The sequence below is a fragment of the Malania oleifera genome, chromosome 5 (assembly GCF_029873635.1).
Source record: "Malania oleifera isolate guangnan ecotype guangnan chromosome 5, ASM2987363v1, whole genome shotgun sequence".
In the NCBI taxonomy this organism is placed as follows: domain Eukaryota; kingdom Viridiplantae; phylum Streptophyta; class Magnoliopsida; order Santalales; family Ximeniaceae; genus Malania; species Malania oleifera.
In genome coordinates this window covers 87,010,131-87,037,286 of record NC_080421.1, presented here as the reverse complement: position 1 = coordinate 87,037,286, position 27,156 = coordinate 87,010,131, and the positions used below count along the sequence as shown (strand labels likewise).

Genomic DNA, 27,156 nt, shown 5'->3' with positions numbered 1-27,156 from the left:
GGATTTTTGGGATTTTCCCTAAAACTAAGGGTAAGGATCCGAATTTGTTTTCACTTTGGAAGATCTGTAGTGAATAGGATTATATTGAAGAATTGTTCTTCGATTTTTAGGTTTTGAGGTTTCGTGTTGTTGTTTTGGATCGATTCGCTCATGTTTCGATTTTTACATTAAAAGGTAAGGGGATTTGTTCACATTAGTATTTTTAGAAAAAAAAAAAAAAAAACCACAAGATATGTAGCTTATGTTTATATGTACTTGTTTACTACTTATTTGTAAAGTTTTACAGGATATAAATGTCGATTTTTATGGTTTTCACGATTTTACGGTTTTAACAAAAATGGGGTTTTTAGCATATGATCTCCAAATTTCTTAAACTACTTTATTTGCACTAAAACTAAAGTAATAGTTGCTTGAAACACTTAGTAGCAGTAGAAATGATATTTTACGAACCAGTTTATATGAAATGTATAATTGACCAAATAAGTGTGACGTATGATATAAATTGAATCTATACTAATTTGAGATGTATGTATATGAACTATGGGGACTAAGGTTCCAAGTGATTATCAGAAAATTTAGAAAAACAAGTGTCAGTTAGATACCATGTCAAGTATAAGAAAAAAGTAAACCGAGAGGTTACGAGCCGATTTTTACCACGGTATGAAGGAAAGTATGCATGAATGAGATTGTGAAAATACTGGAATTGCACAAGTTATTATGTTTTAATGTAAATTATATATATGATATTAGGACCGCAGCTTGTCTCAATAGTATATTATGTAGGCTTAGTACCATTGCCAAAACAGAGGTACAATGCAACCACACGCAGTTATTTTTCAATGTGGGTAATTAGTAGTAGGCTTGGTAAGAAGGTTCATTGTTCAAAAAGGATTAGGATGGTGATGGTCAAGTCGGATTGTAGTATGTTAAGATGCCTGACAATGCCTGCACAAACAGAGCTCGATCAGTGCTTTCTTATCGCACAACCCTTGCCACGGGGAGTTACTGGCATAGTTATGATAGTTTCAAGCTTGGCAGTGTTCTAAATATGCATATATATGATTTAAAAACTTTAATGGGCAAAATCACAGGTTTGAATACCAAGCGAAGGGATAGTACAGTGTATGGGCCTGTACCCTACCCTAACCTTGGGAACTCTCACTTGTAATGATATTGAGTTATCTATTATCAGGAATTTATATATATACCATATATATTACAGTATTAAGAATGTGCAATCTACGTAACTGTTTTCAAATAAAAAATATAATTATACAAGCACACACTGATGTAATATCTTCCTTCTTACTGAGAAGTGTCTCATCCCAATCTTACAACCTTTGTTTCAGGAGTTACGGGAAATCGGTCCTAGTCCTCTAGGAAGACTTTAGAGCATAGAGTCTGGTTAGCTGACGTAAGTTTTGTATGAGTTTTGGGGTTTTCTTTTAGGAATGTAATATAGTTTATGTTTTACGTACAGGTGAATGTATGTAAGAAATAGTTAGATACTCTAGTACGTCTATTAGAATTCATATGAATGTTTATGTTTTTCTGCAATATATAAAAGTACAGATCAGTATGATATACCCGAATGTCCCTGTTTAGGGCGGGTAGTTATGTATGCTTTTCAGGATATGTATGTATAGTAGCACTTTGGGGCCGTATTAAGGGTCGAGGTGTTACAGTTGCCCTTGTTGAAGTCTTGATTGTTGTGCAATAGGCATATAAGGCAAATGGCAACATCTCATGTCAATCTTTGTAAGTGATAGTAATCTTTTCCAATATCTTCTTTACATTCTTATTGGTAGCTTCAACAGCTCCATTTATCTTAGGTTGATAAGTGGATGACAAGAATGTCCTATTTAAAAAAAAAAATTAAGTTGTTTAAGACTTTTAGTGACGCTTTAGTTTTATCACTAAAAGACAAGAAATGACTATTAGTGACGGATTTAAAACTGTCACTAAAAGTACATGACAAGACTAATAGTGACGGATAAGGATCCGTCACTAAAAGTCAAAATAATAGTGATGAATTAGAATCAACCACTAAAAGTCACTCCAATACTGACGGTTTAGTTTCGTCACTAAAAGACAAGAAAGGACTATTAGTGACGGATTGAAAACCGTCACAAAAAGTAAACCGTCACTAAAAGTTCGAGACAAGACTAATAGGGACAGATCAAGATTTGTCACTAAAAGTCAACACAATAGTAACTATTTTGAATCTATCACTAGTAAGTAGGTTTTTAGTGACGAATTTAGATTCGTCACTAAAATCTAAGTAGTAGTGACGAATTTTTAGTCCAAATTACTGTGAGTTTTAGTAATAGTCGTAACTCTTTTAGTGACGATTGTCAGTCGTCACTAATAGTTGAGTATTAGTGACAATTGTCTGATTCGTGACTAAAATTCAGTTGATACGGCAATTATAGTTACTAGTTTATAATGGTCATTAGGTTGTCACTAATAAGTAATAGTGACTGTTTCTTATTATCAATGATGATTTTTTTTTCATCAATAAAGGTTTATTTTTTTGTAGTGTTCTCAATTCAAAAATTTTAAACCTTGTAATGATTTTCTCCTTATTTAATATTAAACGTTAACTACCTTTCAAAAAAAAAGTAGCATTGACTAAGAACCAATATATTAAATATAGTAAGCTAAATAAGCAAAACAATTATTTTCAAACATCATACCCACACGTAATAAAAATTAAAAAGAATAACACACATAGACCATAGAACAATCAACCAAAGTATCTTGAATTTATTAGAAGATAAACTCATACCTCAAAAATAAATTCTTATTATTTAGGTTGCGGATCTTATAGCAACAGTAGTTAGAGTTATACCCCGTGCTTATTGAAACTACTTCTATTGTTTTAAACAGTAGTTTTACCAACCTTTAGCAATAGTTCCGAACGCTATGTCCTGATTATATTAGTAAAATTGGTCAAAATAGACAATATCATACTTCATATTTCTAGCAAATTTTTTGAATTAATTGTTAATACAAGCATTAAAGTAAGAGAGAGTATTTTTTGAATGTTGAGTGATATTTCACATAATCTAACTAGTTGTTAGTCTTGTCACTATCTCGATAGGCTTGAATACATCATTAATATCGACGATTATATTTATCGTAATTATTTTTAAATAACAATAATAATTTCTTAAAAAATCACTTTTCTATGGTCTTGCATTATTTTAAATCATGAATTGATTGACATCTTAATAACTAATTTGACTAATTGACCTAAGTATGCTATTTCTTAATTGTTCTTTGGATTTCTTAGATCCTTGGCTGAAAATCAATTCATTCCATTTGTTGAACGGATAGAAATCCGGCGGGGCAAGCTAAATGATCTCTACCACAAATGGTGGCCACGTGAGCCGCACGTGAAAGAACCACGATATGGAATTGGCTAAAGCCAGTGTGCAGCAATGGAATCGGTTGCACCAAATAAAAAGCTCTCTGTACACTCCCAACGCCCAGTCATCGCCACCACCTAATCGCTCGCTGCCACCAATAAGCGTCGGCCCGGAAGAGCATCCAACGGTACAGCTACCAAATCAACGGCCCCTATTTCACCATCAAACCGTCTGGTAGACCGAACAGTCAAAACCCCACGCACCCTCTATACGTGAACGTGAACTCCATCTGCTAAGCCTAACCTCTCTCTCTCTCTCTCTCTCTCTCTACTTAGTCATCAGCTAACATTTTCCAACGTTACCTGCAAGTCTGCGGCAACTGCTATACACCTTCTCTTCTTTTCTCCTCAAAGTGCTACCCCTTGGTATTACCTTTTTCTGTCTTCCTTCCTTCCTTTCTTTCTTTCTTTCCTTCTTTCTTTCTCTATTATTTTTTTTTTTATTTTCAGCTCAGAACTAGCTGCTGCTTCGATTCTGGCTAGCTACTCACGTGTCTTGGAATTACCAGACACGGAGATTCTTCTCTTCTTCTTTTTTTTCTTGTAACAATAATTAAGGAGGAATAGAAAATTAAAAATAATCGGGAGAAGTTGGGAGATCCAATTAATGGCAGCGCCGCCGGGTAGCCGGCTGCAAACGATGCTGCAGACGGCGGTGCAGGCGGTTCAGTGGACTTACAGTCTCTTCTGGCAGTTCTGTCCACAACAAGGGTAATAATTTAATTAACTTTAATCAAACCCCATTTCTTTAATTTCACTTCCCATTTGTTTAGAACATCAATTTTATGTTCGGAATTTGAATTTATGCGAGTTTAGATGAATGGGAGAAGTTTCAAATTCAAGAATTCAGAATTAATTAATTTTGTAGATTTGGAATTATGCAATTCAAATGATTGAGCTAGCATATGATGCAGGATATTAGTGTGGGGAGATGGATACTACAATGGAGCGATCAAGACGAGGAAAACGGTGCAGCCGATGGAGGTGAGTGCGGAGGAGGCGTCGCTGCAAAGGAGCCAGCAGCTGAGGGAGCTTTACGAGTCGTTGTCGGCTGGAGAGACCAACCAGCCGCCACGGAGGCCGTCGGCAGCCTTGTCGCCGGAGGACTTGACGGAGTCCGAGTGGTTTTATCTCATGTGTGTCTCCTTCTCTTTCCCTCCTGGCATGGGGTAAGTATAGTGCTGTCATCTCTCCATTTGTACAAATTAAGTGCTTCTTTTTAATTATGGTTCTTCTCCAAAATGTCACAGACAAATTAAATTAATTATCATCTCTCTCTCTCTCTCTCTCTCTCTCTCTCTCTCTCTCTAGATTTTGTGGAAGTTCATAACTAAGATAGTAAAACATCCGATTAAAACGATTTAATTAATTTATGACGACACTAGCTAGCTAGCAAAAAGATAAAATGGACCAATCTCTCTCTCTCTCTCTCTCTCTCTCTCTCTCTCTCTGTACATGTGACTGTATACGGTACACAAAACGAAAAAATAGTAAATGAGAGGGGAAGTGTTAGGACGGTTAACATGCAGTAGGGGGAATGGGGGAGGGTTCAGATCTGATCAAGGACCTCATGTATTGCAAAAATGTGAGGTGCAGAAGGACTGTGCAGTGACCTCTCCTTAATTTGCGTTGCATTGCATGTGTGTGGAAGACAAAACCTAGCGGCTATATTATGTATCTACCTGCCAATATTGGACCTGTGGATCGTGGCTTCCAGCTTTTACCTCGGCCTATATATATGTGTTAGGTGGGAACTTTTATTTTGGGTGATTCATTAATAATCTCCTTAACAAATATTCAACGATAAGTTTGGCTCAATTCGTTGTTCTAGGATTGAAGTGTAGGTGCAACATCTCTCTTTCTCTCTCTCTCTCTCTCTCTCTCTCTCTCTCTCTCTCTCTCTCTCTCTATATATATATATATATATATATATGTGTGTGTGTGTGTGTGTTTGTTTCTGGAGCTCCGTGACTCCATCCTGTGCTTTTTCTGTCCCCTCCCTCGAAACTTTCCCTATACAAACAAATTTGAACTTTCAAGTCAATTGTTTCTTTTAACATATAGTATCTCAGGATCTTTACTGCCAAAAGATTCAAAATTTAGATGTAATTACGCGTATCCCACTCTTCTAAATAAAATTAAAAGTTATAGGACAAATAAATAGAGTTCACTTACGCTCTATCCACTCTTCAGTGAATTTTCAAGAGCCCGTATTAGCAAAAGATCATGTTTAAATCATTCAAGCTAGTTGCAGTCTAACCTAACGATTTAAGTTTTTAGGTGAATCTAGGAAGCATGTAGTTATACTAATTAAGCTAATATGATATGGGACTAGCCTATTTGTTGACAAATAGAACATATAATATTTGTCCCCTTAATCAGTTAGTTGGTTTGATCTAATTTAGTACTTTTAAGAAATCAGATATTGTATTTTCTAGTGAAACTAGTAAGAGGTATCTCTACTAAGGATAGTTTTCATTTCTCTTGCTACATTGTTTAATTTGACATTATTATTTATTTGGAGAACAATAATTTTTATCGTGTGAAACACCTCTCTCATGCACAAGCCCGTTGGGTTAACATTGTTGTATTAAACGAACCCATAGTTAGAATGTGATTTGAAAGCAAACTACGAATGCTTCACTATGAGAAATTATATATAGAAACCTAGCCCTCTATGTATCTATGTGCAAGTTTTCTAAATACGAGCAGTGTGAGACCCATTTTTATATGTTTCACGTCTAAAAAATAAGTGCATGGACAATATAGAAGAATAGTGTCTCCGGTATAATTTATCCTCTGATATATGTTGTAAGTTGTTGTTGTGGTTGTATGTTATTTTAGTTCTAGCAGCCAAAATCATGCATGCATCCCTCGTAGTCCATGCTTACGTGTTTGTAATTAATTATTATCCCCACCATATATAAACGCAGACCAGAATAGATAAATTGATGAAGTGAGCTCTTATGAATAAACAGCTATAATAATTTTAATTATAAATAAGGGGGCTAATGAGATATTTATATATCTGTAGGGTACCAGGAAAGGCATATGCAAAGAGGCAGCATGTGTGGCTTACGGGTGCAAATGAAGTGGACAGCAAAGTGTTTTCAAGAGCTATTCTTGCAAAGGTATGTCCCATTAATTAGACATTAATATGATCATCTACTAATTAAAATATTCTTTCGTAGCCTAATTGGATTTGTTCAAGTGGTGAGGGCAAAGTTGGACTTTGGTGATCCCAAAGTCCCCCACTTGTGGTTTACCTTGTGAATTACTAAAGATACATGAATGAGCGGGCAACAACATTTTCATCTTCCGGTTTGGTGCCGTTTAGGTGGGTCCTGACTTGTCCAGATTGGAATTCTGGGTTATCCAAAAAAAAAAGAATATATATAGCACAACACACATTACACATGATGCAAATTGCTAGTGATAACATATATGAGATGATATTTAATTAGATTGTTAATCGATCTAATATAGTCTGTCAATATTTTTCGAATAATTTGGTATCTGAAGAGCCTCCCTGTAATAGGCAAAACAGTTGGGAGAATAGTAGCCAATCCTCTTTCTTTATGGCAATTTAATGAGTATGTAAACGTCTTCAAGATATAATTCTTCTCCATAATTCTAAACTAAATAACTGAAATTTTCAACAAAAAAAAATTATTTTTGAGCCACCCAACGAATGCTTTGAGGCTTGAGAAGTAGCTAGCCCTCTCTAAATAGTTGATGCATGCATGTTCTTTTTTTAATGGAGAATGCTTTGTGCCAAAGAAGTGTTGCCAAGCCATCTCATAAGGCACTTATGTAAGATTATGTTTCAATATTCTACTTCCTCTGGCAAAATCATTAATGTGGTTAAACACAATGTAGATGATCATTAGTGTTATTATTTTTTTGTGTTATTTATCTTCTTAATTATCGCCAATTTCTATAAATTACATCAATCTTATTCTCTAGAAAAATCATTAATGTGGTTAATCAAATTGTAGATGATCATCAGTGTTATTGTTATTTTTTTATGTTATTTATTGTCTTAATTATTGCCAGTTTCTATAAATCACATCAGTCTTAGCTTCACTGATCAAATTCACTAACAAGCTATCTTCTCTCTCTCTGTCCCTCTCCCTCCTATCAATTCACTCGATTGCCCACCAGAGCGCTCGCATACAGGTAAATTTGGCTACACCTAGTTGAATCAACTTGAAATAACGCAAGTTAACTCTTTTTTGTCATGTGTGATGTTGCAGACTGTGGTATGCATTCCTCTATTAGATGGTGTTGTAGAACTCGGCACCACGGATAGGGTAACTGAACTAAAACCTTAAATTATTTCTTTTTAGGTTTTCTTTTATGATCACACCGATGTTGCATACTTCATCATATATATCTTGAAAGGGCGAATTCATTACAACAAATTATCACTTAGTGATGGAAATTTTATAGAGAATCTTGCGTTAATTTTTCCTGAATGGGAAAAAGAATGACTCTGTCGGTTTTGGAAAGCTTTGCAGTTGAGGTCTAATTAATTAACCATGGTAACAATTATGAATAATTAATATGAATGCAGGTTCAGGAGGACGCGGGATTTATCCAACATGTAAAGAGCTTCTTCACTGCAGACCACCACAATCCCTCTCCGAAGCCAGCCCTCTCCGAGCACTCAACTTCTAATCCCACCTCATCCTCCGGCCACCCTCGCTTCTCTCCGCCGCCACTCCTCGCCATGTACACGGCGGCCCACCCGCCGGCCAATGTCAATCAAGAAGAAGACGACGACGAAGAAGAAGAGGAAGAGGAGGAGGAGGAAGAAGAAGAGGAGGAGGAGGAAGAAGAAGGCGATTCCGAATCCGAAGCGGTAGGGAATGCTCAACCTATTCCTGTGGCGGCGGCCGCAGGTCAGAACCCCCAGCTGGATGGTCGGGAAGTGGTGCAGGTTGCGGCTCAAGCGGCGGCGGCTGAACCGAGCGAGCTCATGCAGCTAGAGATGTCGGAGGATATCCGATTCGGGTCACCGGAGGATGGATCAAATAATTTGGACTCGGATTTTCACATGCTTACAGTGAGCCAATCAGGGAACATGACCAACATGCATCAGCGCCAGGCTGACTCATATAGAGCTGAATCATCTAGGAGGTGGCCATTGATGCAGGACCCTTTGAGCACCGGTTGTCTTCAACCCCCACCTTCAGGTAAATTCTTTAAACTCGGAAAAAGAAAAATACTCATTCAAACTTGAAAAATGATAATCACATTATACATACAATTAGAGTTGCTCAATTGAGTTCCAATCTTGAGAGTTGGGACTTTTCAATTAACAGAAAATCTTGATATTTAAATAGATAATTTTAGGATTGGTTTGGATCAAGAATTTTACTTTAAAAAAAAAAAAGAAAAAAAGCAAAAAAAAATAAGGGGAAAAGTCATTATTTATTTTCCTTCTATATTAAACATTATCAAAAATGAAAGTTAGTTTTAATATGATTAAAAATTTATATGAAATCTATACTTAAAGGCACACCACTAACAAGATTTAATGTGTGTAAGATTTAGCGCATGTATTATATGTTGTAGAGATAACTAGCTAGCTTATCTATAATTAATTTATGTCTGCATAACGAAATATGATTAATTAAAAAACTTCAAGCACATCCCGTGCACTTATAAAATATATATATATATATATATATATATATATATATATAATGCAATTGTATAAGGTATTTGTACGTGCAGATGAATATTTATACATAAAATAATGCCCTCTAGTCTGATCATACATAAATGTCGTAGCATTGTCCTTGAGTGTAGGGTACTAATGAACCACCCAGTAGTGCAGTACTACATCCAAGTACCAAATCAACCTACCAAATTAAAGAAACTTACTCAAAAAAAACAAGAAGTACGTATATGATTTGATAGATCAGTCAGTCCACCCATCCATCTTTACTGAGCAATTTGATAAAAGATGGGAGCCATAGCTAGGTAGCCCCAGTAGGTAGCTATAGATGGTCTGAGCTCAGTCACCTTTGGAGAGGAAATGCATGGTCGTGGCCGGGAGAGGGGGGTTCAGAGTTCAGTCCATGCAGACCATGCACATGGACTCCTCCAGAAATCTTGCTTCCACTGCACCTTCTCATCTACTCCCCATTAATTCTGCAAGTACGTAGGTAGTTTCGTACGTACCTTCCTTCCCATGCAACTTCTTTAGTCTGCCAGATCCTATCATGCATGCAGTGCTTAACAGGAGGACAGTCTCGCTGGGTAAACTAGTGGAAATAAACATGCATGCATATATATATATATTAACATACATACATACATACATACATACATACATACATACCCATATATGCTCTATGTCAGCTCTATCTCTGATATTAAGTCCTGATAGGAAGTCCTCATTACCATATCAGCTCTATCTCTCTTAACTAAATATGAATGCCTTATATTAATTAAAATAAGTTTAACTATGAGCTCTCCTATATTTACATTTCAAATTGTTTTGGATTTGAATCCTCCAGCTTTATCCATATTTTATGTTTTCTAAGATAGATATAAATCCCTTCTTTACCTAGTAAGTAGTAGACATTTTCGCATAGTAGAAAATGTGATTACGGTTGTATCTTGTAACATATTTCAACATATATGATTGAATTTTTTAGAAAGAAAAGCATATACCTAAAAAAGATAAAGAGAAAAATTAGTTGGGTTGAAAGGACTTGAATTTTCCTCTTCTTTTTTTTTTTTTTTTTTTTTTTTTTTGGTCTTGTTGGAACGTTTTACCATGCATAATATAAAGCCAAGAAATTAAAAAGTAAGTGATGCCATTTTTTACTGCGTTTGGTATGATTTGACAAATTGAGCCGCTTAGATCATACTTACAACCTACGTTGTGATCATAATCAATGGGCTTTCTTTTACAAATCTAGCTACAGCTAGCAGAAAAGGAATTTCCCATTTTACAGCTGTTCTTAGTTTTGTTTTTTCTTTTTTTTTTATTATTATTATTATGATACTTGTACAATCAGGGAACAAAGCAATAAATAATAATAATAATAATAATAATAATAATAATAATAATAATAATAATAATAATATTGCATTTGCTATTTAAAATTAAAAAAAAATAATAAGTACTTTCTTTCATACTTCATTCAAATTCTTTGCATCTGATGTTAATATGTTATATATTTTGTCTTCTAAATTTTTTGAAAATTTCTTAATTTAAAGTAGTATATAGCTCACATGCCTATTATTGATTTATAAATACTCATATTTTGATAAAAAAAAAAAAAAAAAAGAGGGAAAATAAGATAAATGTAAATTTTTATAAATGTTCTAAACAATGAGGTAGTTATATTAATAAAAGATAATGTGAAATTGTGAATGTTATCTTAATAATTAATTAAGGCTCTGATGTGCACTTTTTCTTATTCCACAGTTACCCCTCCCCCAATGGACGAATTGACACAAGAAGACACCCACTACTCCCAAACCGTCTCCGCCATCCTCCAAAACCAGTCCTCCTGCCGGTGGCCCGCCGACCCCTCCACAGTCACCGGCGGCTGCTACCCCATTTACTCCCCTCACTCCTCCTTCTCCAAGTGGACCACTCGCTCCGACCACCTCCTCCCCGTCCCTGTCGTCGACGACAACTCCCAGTACCTCCTCAAGTACATCCTCCTCACCGTCCCCTTCCTCCACGCCAAGTTCCGCGACGACGCTTCCCCCAAATCCCGCGACGGCGACGCCTCCCCCGCTGCCGCTGCCGCGCGCTTCCGCAAGGGAACCCCGCAAGAGGAGCTCAGCGCAAACCACGTCCTCGCCGAGCGCCGTCGCCGCGAAAAGCTCAACGAGCGCTTCATCATTTTGCGCTCCCTCGTCCCGTTCGTGACCAAGATGGACAAGGCTTCGATTCTCGGCGACACCATCGAGTACGTGAAGCAGCTACGCCGAAAGATCCAGGATCTGGAGGCTCGGACCCGGCAGATGGACTCGGATCAGCGTTCCAGGTCGGGCGGGGACCCGCAGAAGACGGGCAGTAGCTTGAAAAGCGGAGTCACGGGTTCGGATCGGGCTCGGGGGGTTCCCGGGTCGGACAAGAGGAAGCTAAGGATCGTGGAGGGCAACGGCGGCGGAGCGAAACCGAAGGCAGTGGAGACACCGACTCCTCTTCCGCCGCCGCCGCCTCTTCCGTCGCCGACGGCTATGGGGAGCACGACGGTGGAGGTGTCGATCATAGAGAGAGATGCATTACTGGAATTGCAGTGTGTGTACAGGGAAGGGTTGTTGCTGGATATAATGCAGATGCTGCGGGAGCTTCGGGTGGAGGTGACGGCGGTTCAGTCGTCTTTGAACAACGGCGTGTTTGTGGCCGAAATGAGAGCCAAGGTATGTGTGATATTATGGGCCTAATGGGCTTCAATTAGATTTCGTAGATAGCATATGTCCATGGGCCTTGACATCTTGTTGTTTGGGCCCTGACCTGCCCACAATCTGGATCATCATTATGCCAGCCCATTTGGCGTGCTCTTGATTGAACACATATGATCAAGGTGTGAAAATGGTTATTTTTTATTTTATATTTTCAAGTAATTACAAAATATCATTATTTTTCAAACGTGTCAACATATATTTTAAAAACCAAAAAAAAAACATTTTCCAAATTTTGGAAAACTAAACAGTAATGTGCATTTTTGTAATTATTTATGGAAAAAAAAAAAAAAAAAACACTTCATTAAAAGAAGAGGCTTATTTTTTATTTATTTTTTTTTCCATATAATACACAATTTTCTAGTTGTTAAAATTTTTCTAATGTTTGCATGAATTTTTTTTCAAAAAAAAAAAAGCAAAAAATAGTTCTCAAATACCCAAATGATAAGATGACTTACTGTAGATTTTGATTTGATGGACAGGTGAAGGAAAATGTGAACGGGAAGAGAGCAAGCATTGTGGAAGTAAAGAGAGCAATAAACCAAATAATACCACTCGACTCATGACTCCCTACCTCCACACACCTAATATAATTAGTAACTGTACTAATGTATCCTCCCCCCCACCCCCCTAGAGAGTAGACTGAATAATCCACCCTCAAATCTTGACTCATTTAACTGCTATCTGCTTAGGAAATAGTTGTAAGATGAGAAGGAAAAATATAGCTTTATCATGACAGACAACACTTGATGAGTCCTTTGCAACCCTCCCCCAACCCTTTTCCCAGAAAATAAATAAATTAAATGGCGCGACATTGATGTCAATCAGTAAAAATGCCAATAAAAGTTTAAAATGACCATTACGGATTAAATAAAAGGTCATATGAACTGAACAAATTGTATAAGAATCAGAACACAAAAATCTATGTTTAGTAGCCAATTCAAAGATGATCACGGCCTCAACCTTTAAGCTGATTCATGTTTGCCCCCTAAGTTTTTTGTGCTTCTATGAACAACTCTGGAAACTCTTTTCACTTCCACTACCAATAATCTGTTCTATATAATTTGGTTATCGTGCACAAAACTGCCAAAAACACTTTGATTCCGGATAATCTGTGCTGTAATTTAGTTATAGTACAAACTTTCAAAACTGGTAAGCGTGCAAAGCTACAAATATTAGATGAACAACAAAATTGCAGAATGACAAATCAACCATATATTGCAGCTCAACAAGGAATTTGTCCAGAGCCGGTGCTTCAGTGCACAGCACAATAAATGCCATTTCAAATGCGCCCTCACCAGAATTCTGTGACTTCGATTCGAAGTGCATTTCATTTCCCTCTCCAGAGAACGGCTGGTTGCATCGGTGACATTAAAAAATCCCATGCCTAGTCAATCAACTCTTCTGGAGATCCAAAAATGGAAAATCAACCGCCCATTGGACTGGACTAAAAAGATTGTACTAAAATGACAGAATCGATTATCAGAACATTTCATGTGCATTGGCTTCCACCATCTTCTTCAAGTCTTCTTGCGACAACAGGGTTTTCCTACCAATTCCATCTGCCTTATCATAAGGTTGAGCCATCTTCCGGAGAAACTGCACCGCAGGAAGAAAAACAAGTCACAGTTCAATAGCTCGCAATCATCTAACTACGTACATAATCAATACTCACTTTGTACAAATTCCATCAGTTCACTCGGAACTTCAAAACAATTGAGAATCCATATAATAAGTATGATACATTTTAACATTTCAAATCCTTTAAATTGTCTCAGGTTTCGAAAGGAACAAAATAATAGCTTTTATGGTTCATTGGACTCTCTCATTGTACCTAGGCAATCAAATAAGAGACATCCCCCTTCCCAAAACCATCCCCTCGCCATCTCTAGGCTCAGAATGGAGAATGCCTCCCAAAATTGAAGACCCATGATCCAATTAACCGTTGGGGTCTTCCATAGGGGGCAGGAACAAATTATAGTTGCCAGAAGGTGGAACAAATTACAGTTGCCAACAGGTAATTTTGAATCGCAAATTTTGCTATTGATAAAATATACATCTGATAACCAAATCATTAGAATTCTCAACTTCCAACCAATACACTTCTCTAAAGGACAAATATCATTCCTAACAGAAGCAAAAGCTTCAACAGGTGGAATGGGTCTAAAGGTTCAACTATTACCATTAGCCTCGAAAAGGGGAGAAGGGGGACTTTAAATGAAACATGAATTCAGTAAACAGGGTTTAACAGATGGGAGTCCAGCAGCTTTTAATCATTGTAATAAAAAACAATGGATGCATTGGTAATATGAATCCCAACATGCCCAAGTTGTCAGATAAGCATTCTTGAAGAGTACAGATTCTTGTACGTCTCCATAGTAAAAGGCAAATATAAAAATAGTACAAAATGTAACAGCAATAGTTATAAGGACTCACCTCTCGTGTTATATGCAGAGCCATGTCCGTGCTCAAATTCAGATGTGCATCACGTAACTGAGACAGTATCCACCCAGGGAGTTTAGATCGTTTATCATGGCGGCTATACCTGCACAATGAACAACCCTAAATAAGGCATTTTTGAGTGCAAATGAATAATATTATATCAAAATAGTCAAGTACAAAACTGTTTCAAAATGAATGATATAAGTCACCAATCACTGCCAAAATAAACAGAAATAATCCAGCCACCATAAGCACATTTTTCACAGTACATGATGGTTCAAGCTACTCCTAGCATGTGTTGGTACTTTTAACAGTTACTCTTACATTAATAGTGAAAGGCATAAAGATAAAAATAATAAGTCCACAAAGAACATATTTACTGAAGGACCATTGATTCAAATGATTACCAATCTACCAAAAGCTATACAATGTTTCATTAGTCATCTCAGCCCTGATTTGCCATTAACAATAAAAGTTGACTTTTGGTCAACTATTTTCACATTCTATCAGACAGTTACTTAGCTCAAGTTTTACTACTTCCATACAAGTAGCAAATGCAAACATGGACTAGAGAAACTTCCAATATGACAGAATCCAAAGTCAAAAGGATAGTGTGAAATTTCAATTCATGGCTGATTTGTTAGAGTGGAATGGGAATCGGAACAAGATCTTGGCTCTCAAAATAGAGCAGCATACTTAAGTATTGTGTGCATCTGTGAACAAACTCTAAGCACCTCTAGATGTCCACATTCCCCCACCCCCCCACCCCTCCACCTAAAAAAAAACCTCACCCCCAAATTTCAACTGTCCTATTTCTGTGATTTCATTTTGTTTCAGTCTTTCAAATCCTTGTCATCCTAAAATCCTCAATTTGCAGATCATCCAAAATTTCCAATTGACGGGAGTAATATGGTTTCAAAGAATGTTCCAGATCTGCTGCTTTTGGGGACCATTTGATATCACAATCAAAAATTATGAAAATGAAAAACAAAAACTGGAACCTACCAATATGTTCGTTAATGTTTTCAAAACCAATATATATATAAAATTGAAATCATGTTTCCTTATCTTTGAATCAAATAACAATTTTAAAATATGATTAAAATAATGAAAATGCAAAATAATAAAAATTAAATCTAGTAAATATATTATTAAAAAATATTAGTTATAATCATTTTACTTAATTATTATATTTTAAATTAATTTTTGAGTGTTTTAAGAACAATCCTATCACATATGACAATTAAAAAGTTGAAAAAATATTTTTTTTCAATTTATTTTAAAAAATTAAATTTTCATGAATATTTTTATATTAATCAAATTCTAATTTCACTTGACTATTTTATTTACTTTTAATAAAAAATTGTGCACAGAATCACTGACTTAATCACAAAGGTGAATTTTGGATGTTAAAATAGTTGACAATAGCTAGCGGCGTTAATTAAAAATTATAAAATTTGGTTATCAATATTTGTCACAACAGAAGAAAACAAGCGCAGCTGAAACAAATGCTTTCTCAGCATCTATTTCATCACTATTTTCACCTGCTATAATGACAACTGAAAAAAAAAAATACACAAAGATGATAGCAAATAGACCGTGGGACTTTATTTCCAGTTTTTCTTCAAACTTACCAACATTTTCTCACCTTTTTGGGCCACCTAAATAATCAAATAAGTTTTCAGGCAACAATAACCCTGTTCAATGGCACTGCCTATCAGCCTATGGCTTTCAATGAGACTTAACAGGGAGCATGTGGGTGAAAGGTGGCTGCAATGGGTTCATTGTCCCCAGTTTGGGTCTCGATGGCCATGGCAGTTGAAGTTGGGCCTTTGCATCATGGGTCAAGGGCACGGGTTTTATTCATGGCCATCATTACAAGTGAAAATTAACTTGGAGTTGAAGAAGGCTACATTTTACCACACCCCGATAAATATTGACAAAAATTTAATCATGGTCCAGAAGTAACTGAAGCTTAACCCAAAAGAGTAAAGCTTCATTTAGGATTGCAAGTAAGAAAGTGAATAAGATATTCAAATAAAAACTGAACCTTTTGTCTGCAAAGATCATCATTCCATAATCAGCCTTTGAACGGATCACTCTGCCAACACACTGAGCAGCTTGTCTCTGTTTCAGAACTCCCATTAAGAGTTAGGGGAATAAAGAAAGACAGCAACAAGGTGATCAAAACAAATGAAATAAACAACACAAATGCTGTGGAATAATACCAAGGCATCAAAAGTCAAAAAATCGCCTTCCTTTATCTGGAACGTTTCACGTAAATACTCCAATCTGGCAAGCAATATTCTGCAAAACTAAAATTTTTCTGTAAGCATGTCCAGGCATAATGAAATAGCTCAAAAAATTTATTGACAACAGTAAAAGTTTAACAGAATGACAATAACTGTCATAACCACAGAACAATTACACTGTCATACCATCACGACATGTTTTTGCTCGAACAGTGGAAACAGATGTATGTAAGACTAACTGTAGTAAAACTCACTTGCTCAACGTGTATTGGAAAGGAACACCAAACATAATCACCAGTCTGCCATAATGTCGGTCAAAATCTATACCTTCAGCTACTTTGCCTCTGCAACAATGAAGAAAGAAATATTGACTCTCATCTCTACATCAGAATACCATTATCTAACCAGAGATGGAATATATTCATGTTCAGATTCCTCAATTTTAACATTGAACAGAAGGGTATCATGAATAACTGTTAACAGGGCACTGCCCTCCATTTATCAAAAAACTCTCTCTTGCATATTTCTATAGTATCCAGTAAAAAATGCAAGTTCATTGTGATATGATTTTTTAAGTTGCTATTATTTAACAACAATGGAAGTAACAAGTAACTTTTAAACTTCCACTATATCACAGGACATCATCTTTCCATTTTAATACAGAATAATTTCTCAATTGCATGCAAAAAAGGCATAAGAAGTACAAAAAGAACGAAGAGAAACCGTCAGAATCAACCTAAATCAAAATAAAGATTAAAAAAAAAAGACATTATTGAAATAAAACTCGCCAATCCCTCCGCACATCCACCACAGCACTCCTTTAAATACACCATGGTAGAGATCCCACAAAGTGAAATTGGAGAGGAAAAGGAGGAAAAAAAAAAAGACAGAAGGGAGAAACAGTGCACATAAGTGCGCCCATGCCCGAGGGTGTTTGGAGTTCTTATTGCTTCCAAATTGAAAAACTTACATCCAAATACAATATATCCTACAGTTAACTAAAACAGATAATTACACAATGACTCCTAAATAATAAAGTAATGTAAAAGAAACAAACTTTAATATATCCACCCTCGTTTCTTAATTCCTTAATTCTACACCTAAAGTAGGTATGAGCATACGGCCTAAATTACAGTGACGCCCATAGCTGAAAGGAGCTCAACTATGGAGAGTGACAGCAAATATCACTCTTAACAGCTCTAGAATAGTCTCACTAACATCATCCTCAGTAAGCCATGTAACATCCAAAGCAAGCAGTCTCTCCATCGAAGCAAGTATCGCCTAAGACCATCCTGAAGAGGGGAAAAAAATAGCCTCAATTGTATCTTGTGCTTAAGAAATGGGAGGAACCAAAAGGACTGCAAGATTTGCATGAGCACTAGAAGATGAATCAGGAGGCTCAACTGAAAGATGCATTGTTAGGGTATAAAGTCCTCCACGTTGCTATTATCCAAGTGTTGATGTGAAAAATTGGCCTAGGTTGACCCAGCTTATCCTGACACCAATAGTCAACAATCTGCATCATGACCTCTTGGGCAGCAACTAGATGTGAACCTCGGTATGGGGATTCCTAGCCAAACATACTGGGCGACCTTAGTCGAGGCTCCAAAAACACCCACTGATGATTAAATCAATACTGTGATCGAAAGGAGGCTAAAGGTGGTCAGTGAAGCTAGGCTTTGATTGTAGTCAACTCTTCCATTCTCCCTTTCCCGCTTTATGCATTGTGCCCTCCAACCTTCGTGTTGGAATTTCTGCATTCTGCCTTCACTCAGGGATAATGGACTACCAAAGGTGATGGGAATATCTCACACCAGTCTCGAGTATCAATTACAGATTTTGAGATAATTAAGGCCGCAGTTAGTCATGGTTGACCCTCATTATGTCTTAGCTTGCATCCTCTCATATTTCACCCTCATCAATTCCTCCACTAACCCTGTAGGTTGGAAGCAACTCCAAGCTGCTGGGTGTAGAGGTCAATACAATATCGCAACAGCATTGGCTGCCATCTTCCAGGCTTCTATCCAGTGTGCAAATGTCCTGGGGGACATTTGTTGCCTCTCCCTGCTCGGTCCCTGGTTCACTAGCGCGTGACACGCAGCCAACCCCCTGCCTAAGAGTTTCAACAGGAGTCTACATAGGGATTTGTACAGTCATCATGCACGCTCTTGCATGTCCCTCATGAGCCACTTTGCATTTGTGTCACTGTTTTGAGTCCCCCAAAAGCCAAGGGTACTAACCACATGTCCCCTCCACAGGTATTCAGACCTCATCTCTTCATTTCTTCTTCCAATAAGGCTTCCTGCTTCAGCTCAAATAATCACTGTGCTCACTTCCATTCCAACTCCAGCAACTCTTTCCTGCTGTTTCTTGTCTTTCATTTCCTTTGTCACTTCTGTGTACGTCCTCTGTTCCTCCCTCTATAAGCTTCCAGTCAAAGATGGAAAGGCAAGTTAGTGTTCTTCCTCCCCACCAATGAATGGCTAGCAAGGGGCCAATTGGAGCGACCTTATGAAAGACACCATGTCTAACCTGTGCTAGACTGATGCCAATAGGAAAGAAGGAAAAGATTCAATGTTTGCGCACCAAGCATATTCCCTCCTTCAAGGTCCTCCCCAAGCCCAAGCTTGTCAAGCTGAGCTCATCTGAACCAGTCTCCTTGATGAAACAAATCCATATTCTAGCTCTTCCTAACATCTTTATTATTTTTCTCACTTCTTACTTTTCTTGGAAGCAATCCTCCTTCCTCGACTGCTCAAAGCTCCTCATCCAGCCACTCATTTTCCAACATATCCATCCCCAAGGAGGAAGAAGAGGTTTAAGTAATGGCCGCAGATGCAAAGGCTGGAGCCACTGCTGGGGGCACAACGAGCCCAGGAACCCAAGCGTGGAACCATGTCTGATCTCTTGGGCTGCAGTAAGCCACAAAGAAACCTCAGTCCTCAAAGTCCTCCCCACACATCTTCACCAACCCATGCCATCCCATCCAAACCACCTAGAATGAAAATAGACTATCTCGCAACACAACCATAAACCCAACTTCAAGATCTTGCTGTGTTAATTTGCCTTATCACAACCCAGAATTGAACCTTGCCTTTCTATAATGAATAAAGTGGATTAATCTCGAAAAGGAAGACAAGCAATTGCATAACCAATGTGCCACTTGACCAGTAAACCTAATCAATCGATTCCTAAACTGAGATTTATCTTCCAAACAAACAAAACCCCCTTCCCTAACTCTTACAAATTGCAAATTGGAGTATTTTCTTCAGATCTGAAAAGACCAGAGGAGATTCTCCTCCATATTTGATTGTTTAAACGCAATGATAGTCATTGAAATACTCACTCAAGAAGTACAATGTTTTTGCAGATTCGTTAAAAGAGTTACTGTTAAATAGGATTGATTGGTAAACTAATCCCAAATACGATAACCCAAATGTATACTTACCCTGATGTTAACCAAACACATAATTACAAAATAACCCTTAAATAATAAAGAAATATAAAACAAAAAAATTAATAAATGCACCCCCAATTTCCTAAATTGTCAACCTCACCTAGTGTAACCTAAGGCTTGCTTTGTTGTTATACCCTAGTATCCTAAATCTACATGCCTAAAGGATACATTCCAAATAGGCAGCCTAACAGCCGCAACAGTCCTCCATCACTTTGCCAGAGGCCTTAACTTTTCAAATAGGGGAGTTCTAAGGAAAATTCTCCAATAGAACCATTAAATAACTTACAATAAAAAAACTCCAAAATATCCAACACGCAAGCCCTAGTGCCACTCCTAGAAGAAAGGGAAAAAAAAATCAAAAATTTCCAATGCAAGTACAAGGTTTCTCATCTCTCTCACATTCAAGTTCCTCAAATTGAAGTTCTTCGAAAAGCTACTTCCTTTAGAAACTGAAAAAAGAGAATACTCAAAGCGATATTCCACCACCCACATCTTTTCAATTTATGGATGTAATACCTGGCAACTGAGAAAAAGACAGCACCCCTCCCACAATCACAAGCCCTGCGATAGTTGTCAAGGGCCAATGTAGTTTCTACCACATCCTGAGTCTCAATGAAAACAAGCTTATGTTGCATTATGTCCTGCAATAAAAAGAGCACCGAGAATCTTCTATAAAATCAGTCCAGCAAATAAAACAAAAAGATAAAAAGGTCCTCTTAAGAAAAAGCATAAAAAACTACAGTCGCTGCCCCTGCAAATGATAGAAATTTAGGATAACAATAGGCTGAAGAAGAGTAAAACAAAACTTAGAGAAAGAATCTTGATGAGATTCTACTTCAATAAGAACGGGGAAATTTCAAATATAGCATTTCAAAAAATATCATCTTCCCTTTAAATGGCCCGTTGAACAAAGATGCAGCTTTTTTTTTCATGATAGTGTGTCAAAGACATACTAATATAAAAATAACCAATCATAGCAAGTAAAACATTGAGAGAGGAAAATAATAATAAAAAAAGCGCACACATACAGTAGCATCACCTTTAAAATTCCAGTTTCGTTCCAGCTATTGACAATTCCATCCATGTATGAGTAGCTGACAAAGAAACATACAATCCCATCTGGGACAACAGACACCATCTCAAGCAAGAGCCTTCCATAATTCCTTACAACACCAGGATCACTTCTCATATCAAATTTGGTACTTACTGGAAGCTGATCACTGAAATAACAAGTCAAAATCCATTAAATGTATACCAAAAGAAAATTAAAAAACACAATGGTTCCAATTTCATTCTTAGGTGATTCAACGGCTCACTACCAAAAATTATGATATAGCTTAATTAACAATGAAACAGATATTGCCATTGATGCTTAACGGCATCTAAAGAGCTTTCTAAATAGACCTCTACTTTTTGAGGTTAAGAGTTCAAGGTGGCCCATTGGATAAGGACTAAAGAGCCAGAATCAAGTCCAATGTAATGTAATGCCCTTGCAGGGACATTGGACAGGTCACCACCAAGAGGGCTACAGGAAGAAATGAAATTAAAAAAAAACACACACACACACACACACATATACGCACGCAAAAATGAATTGCATATTTTACCTTCCACGAGTGAGAACCATTGGGCATATGCAATCCCTTGTCAAGGACATTGTAAAGCTTCGACTAACCACTGGATTGAAATTAAGAAGACGAGGGTAGAGATCAATTGGGCTGAGAGTTCCTGAGGTGATCACAACTGATTGGAATCGTTCGAATACAGGCTTTATGGAAAGAGAAGCATCATGGCAGCTAAGCTGAGATGCAAATATGAAAAGAAAACAAGACAAATATAAATATCCGTAATGTACACGTGAACAAACCAGAAAAAAAAATATTCAAGGCATCTGCCAAGCAGACCATAAGAAAAGATTAAAAGTAGGATACAGACACCCATCATGCAAGCGCAGGGGTACAGGAAATAGAAGTTATGGCATGGTCTCCCCCGGGCAAATCTTTTGCCAGGACTAACAGAAACAAACTGCTCATAACTCACCACAGTTAACTTTTTTTTCTTTTAAGTAGGAAAAAAGCCCATCTAAGTTAGATGCGAGAGGATTAGCAAAACTACTACAAAATGAACGGGAAAATAGATAATTGCAATTATAATACAACTACAATTATATAAAAGATTCATATAAAACTTCTATAACTGATGCATAAAACTGAGGCAAACCTCCTGCTATAGGAAATGCAGACAGTGTGCATTTGCAGATTAATTACTGTCCACCAAAACATAAGCTATTTATGGGGGAAAATAAAACCAAATTTTAAACTATGAAAGTACACGACCTGCAACACAGGATCAGGAATATGCGGCATCCTCTCATCAAAAGGTTCAATAATAATTGAAAACCCCCGAGTATATGTCCCCACAAGCGTTGCAAAATCGCAGATTGTTTGGATGTGCAAAAATTCATCTGTGTCTGTTATTTCAAGTGTCAACATTAGAGAGTGCAAGCGTTCGTAACAAAACTTCAACATTTTCTGGTCAATTCCAGCCTGGGAATTTATAGAAGCAACAAAGGTAACAGGGCCCTCCTTCTCAAAATTCTCAGTTTGCAAACGCCCTTTCAGGTATTGGACCAATCTACGTAAAACAGCCAGAAAATGCTCTGCTCGGCGAATATTTCCTGGCACAGCCTCCTTCAGAATGTCATCAGGCAAAGCAGGATTGGAAAGCCAAGCATCAGCTACTGCAAGTACAAACAATTGAGGACGGATGAGACTAAAGTCAAACAAAAAGACACAGAATTTGCGCTGAACAAGTCACGTACTAGGTAGGTCTCCTCTTAGTGCCAAACCTTCTACAAGGCGGTTGTATTCTGCACGCAGTCTACCTGCATCAGTGGCCTTGAACCTTCCTACCATGTCAAACAATTCAAAGAAAATTTATATCAATTTTCATTTTGCTTGACCTGAATTTAGAAAGAGGAAGTGAGAGAAATGTCAAGGGCTAACCAATAAGTTATACAGAAAACAAATCATATATGGTAAGGTATCTGAATCCAAATATCAGATCTAACAGATATACAAAACATATGCATCAAGACATCAGGTCCTGCCTCATTTTTTTTCTTTTCAGATTGTTCCAATGGAATATAACTGCTAGAAAAATTTTAACAGGAACAGAAGTTTCAAGGGGCTCTATTTAGTTTGAACTAAAAAAGAGTTCAGGTACAAAGGCATGTTATTTGACAAGGCAAGCTTAAATCATAAGGTAATATCCAACTGTTATTTGTCCTTCAAAATAGAAAAAAGCAGATATGGCATGTCATCTTAACATCACTATTTAAATAACAACCCCAACAAGAAAAGGAATAGATTTTATCTTCAAGTAAATGAAAATACATAATAAAAAATGAAATAAATCCGAAGCATAATTTTTCTAGAATTATTTAATGCTTTTCTCAAAGACTTTGACTTGAGAGGGGGGAAAATCCTACCCAACAAGAAAATTAACTTTATGGTGAAACCTTAAGGAAATGAGGGGAAAATTACATTTAAATTATTAAATCGCATAATTTTTACATATTAAAAAAGATGATTCCTTTCGTAAATAATCAAAATGTCCTCAAAATTGCTTTAATCACTCATACAAAATTACGTTAAATTCAAAAACACATAGTTTTTACCCTGCAATTCAAAATATAAAGTTTATCACAACTTTGTTAACCTTAACAATGCTGATACCGCTAATCACCAAAGTGAATGTAGATAAGAGTAATCATTGCTTAACAGTAAAGCATTTGCAACTCAACACTCATCCAATTTGAAATTTTCAGGACTTAAGCATATACTTAATCAACTAAGCAACATAACACTGCAAGACAAAAAAAATAATAAGAAGTGAACTGTGACCAAGTACCAATATATACCTATCAATCTCCTGAGCCATCTTATTAAGATTCCTAGTGGCACCTTCAAGTGTTTGCCTCCTGACACTAACACTAAGTGCTTCAATACACACGTTATCAATATTATGTGCCTCATCAAACACAACAACAGACTCCCGCTGCATCTCCTTTGATATTATCCCTGCAACCTTGGGATCAAGCAAGTACTGGTAACTATAAACCACCACATTTGCAAACTGCACCATATGGCGTGCCAAAAAGTAAGGACACCACCCTTTCTCTTTCCCAAACGCCCTCAGATCCTGCAACCACAATGAAAATTTAGGATTTAGTAATGATTCAGTATTTAGATGATTTGAAATTTGAGAGTATTGAAGAGATAATTGGGAATAAAATTTTGACTCCAAGATATTATTGAATTATTTGAAAATATAACCAGTAAATCAAGTTTAGGGAAACAAGACTTAACATGAATGTGGAATGATGTAGTTTTCCAGTTGGAAACTTCAGTTGAAAATTCAACTAAACATGTTGATTCCTCAAGTCCACTTACTATAAATTTGAAATACATGACTTGGAAGCAAATATCTGAAGGCAAATATAGAGACAACTGAGGCACAATGAAAAATTCAACCAAACATGTTGATTCCTCAAGTACACTTAATTATAAATTGAAATACATAATTTCGAAGCAAATATCAGAAGGCAAAATATATAAACAACCGAGGCATCCTCTCTCAAAACTGAGTAATCTAAATTCAATTTTCATTTCGAACCACCTCGTTAATGTCAATATTTTAATTTTATCTAAATGTCTCTATCATGAGAATAGTTCAAGAATGGTAAGGCAGATATCAATTGCTCAACTATTGTAAATCAAATATCAATAACTCAAGAATGGGAAGACATATAACAATAGCTTGCAAACTTTCACCAAATCAGTCTAGCATTTGCGTATACATTACATTGCACTAAAAAATAATGATCCTCCGCTCCTTTAGGAGAACTACTAACGTTGTCTACAGGTGCCAAGAAAACAATGAAATAAACAGTTTCCAGTTCATAAAAATGTATCAAATAATTGCTGAATTGTGCAAGAAATATAGATAATTGAAGAGAAATGGGTACTGTACCTGCAAGGTGTAGACACCCGGGGGCAAGACTGCCTCGGCTGCCGCCTTCTCATAATTCTCATAAAAAGAGCAATTAGGGACGTTGGGGTTCTCGACGGCGAGAGCACGGACCCAGCTAGCAGTTAGCTTGCGGCAGGCAGCATCGACTGAGTCCCGATTATCAGCAGAGACCACGGAGGGATTGATGCACAAATTCTTGCGGGAGGAGAGGCCAATGGCGAGGATGCGAGCGGCGGGACCTAGGTGGCGGAGCTGGTAGTCGTGGAGGAGGCGGAGCTCGGCGAGGGTCTTCTCCATCTCGTGAACGGTGCGGGTACAGTAGATGAGCTTGACGGGGTTGGAGGGTTTAGAAAGGGCGTAGCCGGTGATGAGGGAGAGGAGGGCGATGGTCTTGCCGGTGCCCGTTGGCATTTCGAGAAGGCAGTGACCCTTGGCGTCTAGAGTTCGCTTAAGCTCCACCATGTAAGCGTACTGTTCTGGGTAGATGTGGTCATAGGGGAAGTAGACTGTTACGTCCTCTATCTCGATCTTCATCCCGCGAAGCCTGAAACCAACACTCTCTCTCTCTGTCTCTCTCTCTCTCTCTCGATTGATCTTAGGGTTGCAGACGACCAATATGGGTCAGCGAGGGAGGATCGCCATTGCTTTTAACTTAAAAAAGAAAAATACACAAACAACTAAAGAGTCGGAGGAGAAAGCCATGACTACAAGGCAAAATTAGAAGTTAGACTATTACTGATCATTTAATTCTTAAAATTACAATAAGGCAAAATTATATTTTATTATAGCCTCTCAAATTAGAATCACAATAATGATACTAATTTTGGAGTTTAGATTTTAAATTTAAACTTGTGCATCTCTAAATAAAATAAAATATAAAATTATATAACCTTTTATGAATATAAATTTAAAATTTATATTTTCAAATATATACTTAATTTTTGAAATTTTTATTTAAAAGTAATGTTTGAAAATTGGAAAAGATAATGAACATTGTCAAGTAAATTGATCAAATTATTATCTAATCTCTCTCATAATCTACTTCACCGTATCTAAGGGAATTTTTGACATAGGGCAACTGGGGCGAAGACCTCACTAACTCTTATTCAAGTCAATTCACTCGGATTGCCTATTCTGTCTGGTTTTTATCGAGTTATTGTTTAACTAAAATACATTATTGGATCAGACTAGAAAAGGGACAGGTTCACAATCCAACTAATTGAACCGGTCAATTCGATCTAATTTTAAAAACATTGTTTAAAAGGTAATGCATATAATGTCCTAAGGAACTCACCACATATACTCACTCATTTGTGTTGTTTATTTTAGCGCAAGAAAAGGGTACAATGTTAAGGTTGTTTTCCATACAAAACAAATCCAACTACCGCAATGTGTCAACGTGCCACCATCAAGGTGAATTTTCAAACCGTCTCGACTTAATCATAAATCGCATAGAGATGAGAAATATGTATGGGGATGAGATATGGGACGCATATATGTTAACATGGACGTCACTAAGTTATTTTTATCCTAGGTGTGATTAAAGTACCCCAATTAGTTACTATGTTACACCAAGGACCAAACAACCAATATTCAAGATCTATGTTACCAAAGTCAAGTTCACGAATACAATTATTCAAGATGAAGGTACTTGCATCACATACACATTCGCTCCGCGAATTAGACCATGATAAGTTTGGAACTTTCTAACTCAAATCATATATGTCCTTTAATTCTTTTTTTTTTTTCATTTTAGGTTTCATTCCATCCCGTTTTGATAATGACAAACCAAGGCATCTGATTGTTCTACTGAGTGTGATTCATAGGAAGCAAGATACTAAGCACAATAACAAGATGCAAAATGGAAGCCATGAAGTATAAAAGACGATGTTATTTGGCTAAGATCATAGAGATTATGAAAGACTAAGCTTGAAGACTATGTCAATGATATTGGAACTCATGAAGTCCAAGCTTGAAGAATTAAGAGAATTTTGTACTTTCAAATTCATGGAAAACTTTTTACAAGTACAAAATTTATTTCAAAATGCTAAAATCATTTTTGGAATGAAAAACAAATGATTTTGTAACTCTAGGATGTC

The 27,156-nt window shown here is 36.9% G+C and overlaps 2 protein-coding genes across 3 annotated transcripts; one reads left to right on the top strand and one right to left on the bottom strand.

Moving 5' to 3' along the window:
• The first annotated feature begins 3,678 nt into the window (after positions 1–3,678).
• LOC131156711 (transcription factor BHLH42) lies at positions 3,679–12,615 on the top strand. 2 transcript variants are annotated; one of them, XM_058110597.1, is made up of 8 exons: positions 3,679–4,141; positions 4,345–4,599; positions 6,465–6,561; positions 7,595–7,609; positions 7,687–7,743; positions 8,007–8,628; positions 10,881–11,830; positions 12,355–12,615. In XM_058110597.1, exons 1-8 carry the CDS (start codon positions 4,038–4,040, stop codon positions 12,436–12,438), a joined length of 2,184 nt encoding a protein of 727 aa, XP_057966580.1. In that variant the 5' UTR covers positions 3,679–4,037; the 3' UTR covers positions 12,439–12,615. The 2 variants fall into 2 exon arrangements, with proteins under 2 accessions (XP_057966580.1, XP_057966581.1); XM_058110598.1 differs by lacking the exon at positions 7,595–7,609 and having other exon boundaries at positions 3,769–4,141.
• Positions 12,616–12,956: 341 nt separating this feature from the next.
• Positions 12,957–25,808, bottom strand: LOC131156710 (general transcription and DNA repair factor IIH helicase subunit XPD). The gene is made up of 12 exons (XM_058110596.1): positions 25,058–25,808; positions 23,946–24,226; positions 22,845–22,927; positions 22,360–22,763; positions 21,631–21,824; positions 21,063–21,243; positions 20,540–20,664; positions 16,821–16,910; positions 16,543–16,621; positions 16,365–16,441; positions 14,309–14,417; positions 12,957–13,471 (listed from the first exon to the last, which is right to left on the bottom strand). The coding sequence occupies exons 1-12, from the start codon at positions 25,589–25,591 to the stop codon at positions 13,355–13,357; spliced, it is 2,274 nt and encodes a 757-aa protein (XP_057966579.1). The 5' UTR covers positions 25,592–25,808; the 3' UTR covers positions 12,957–13,354.
• Positions 25,809–27,156: the final 1,348 nt, after the last annotated feature.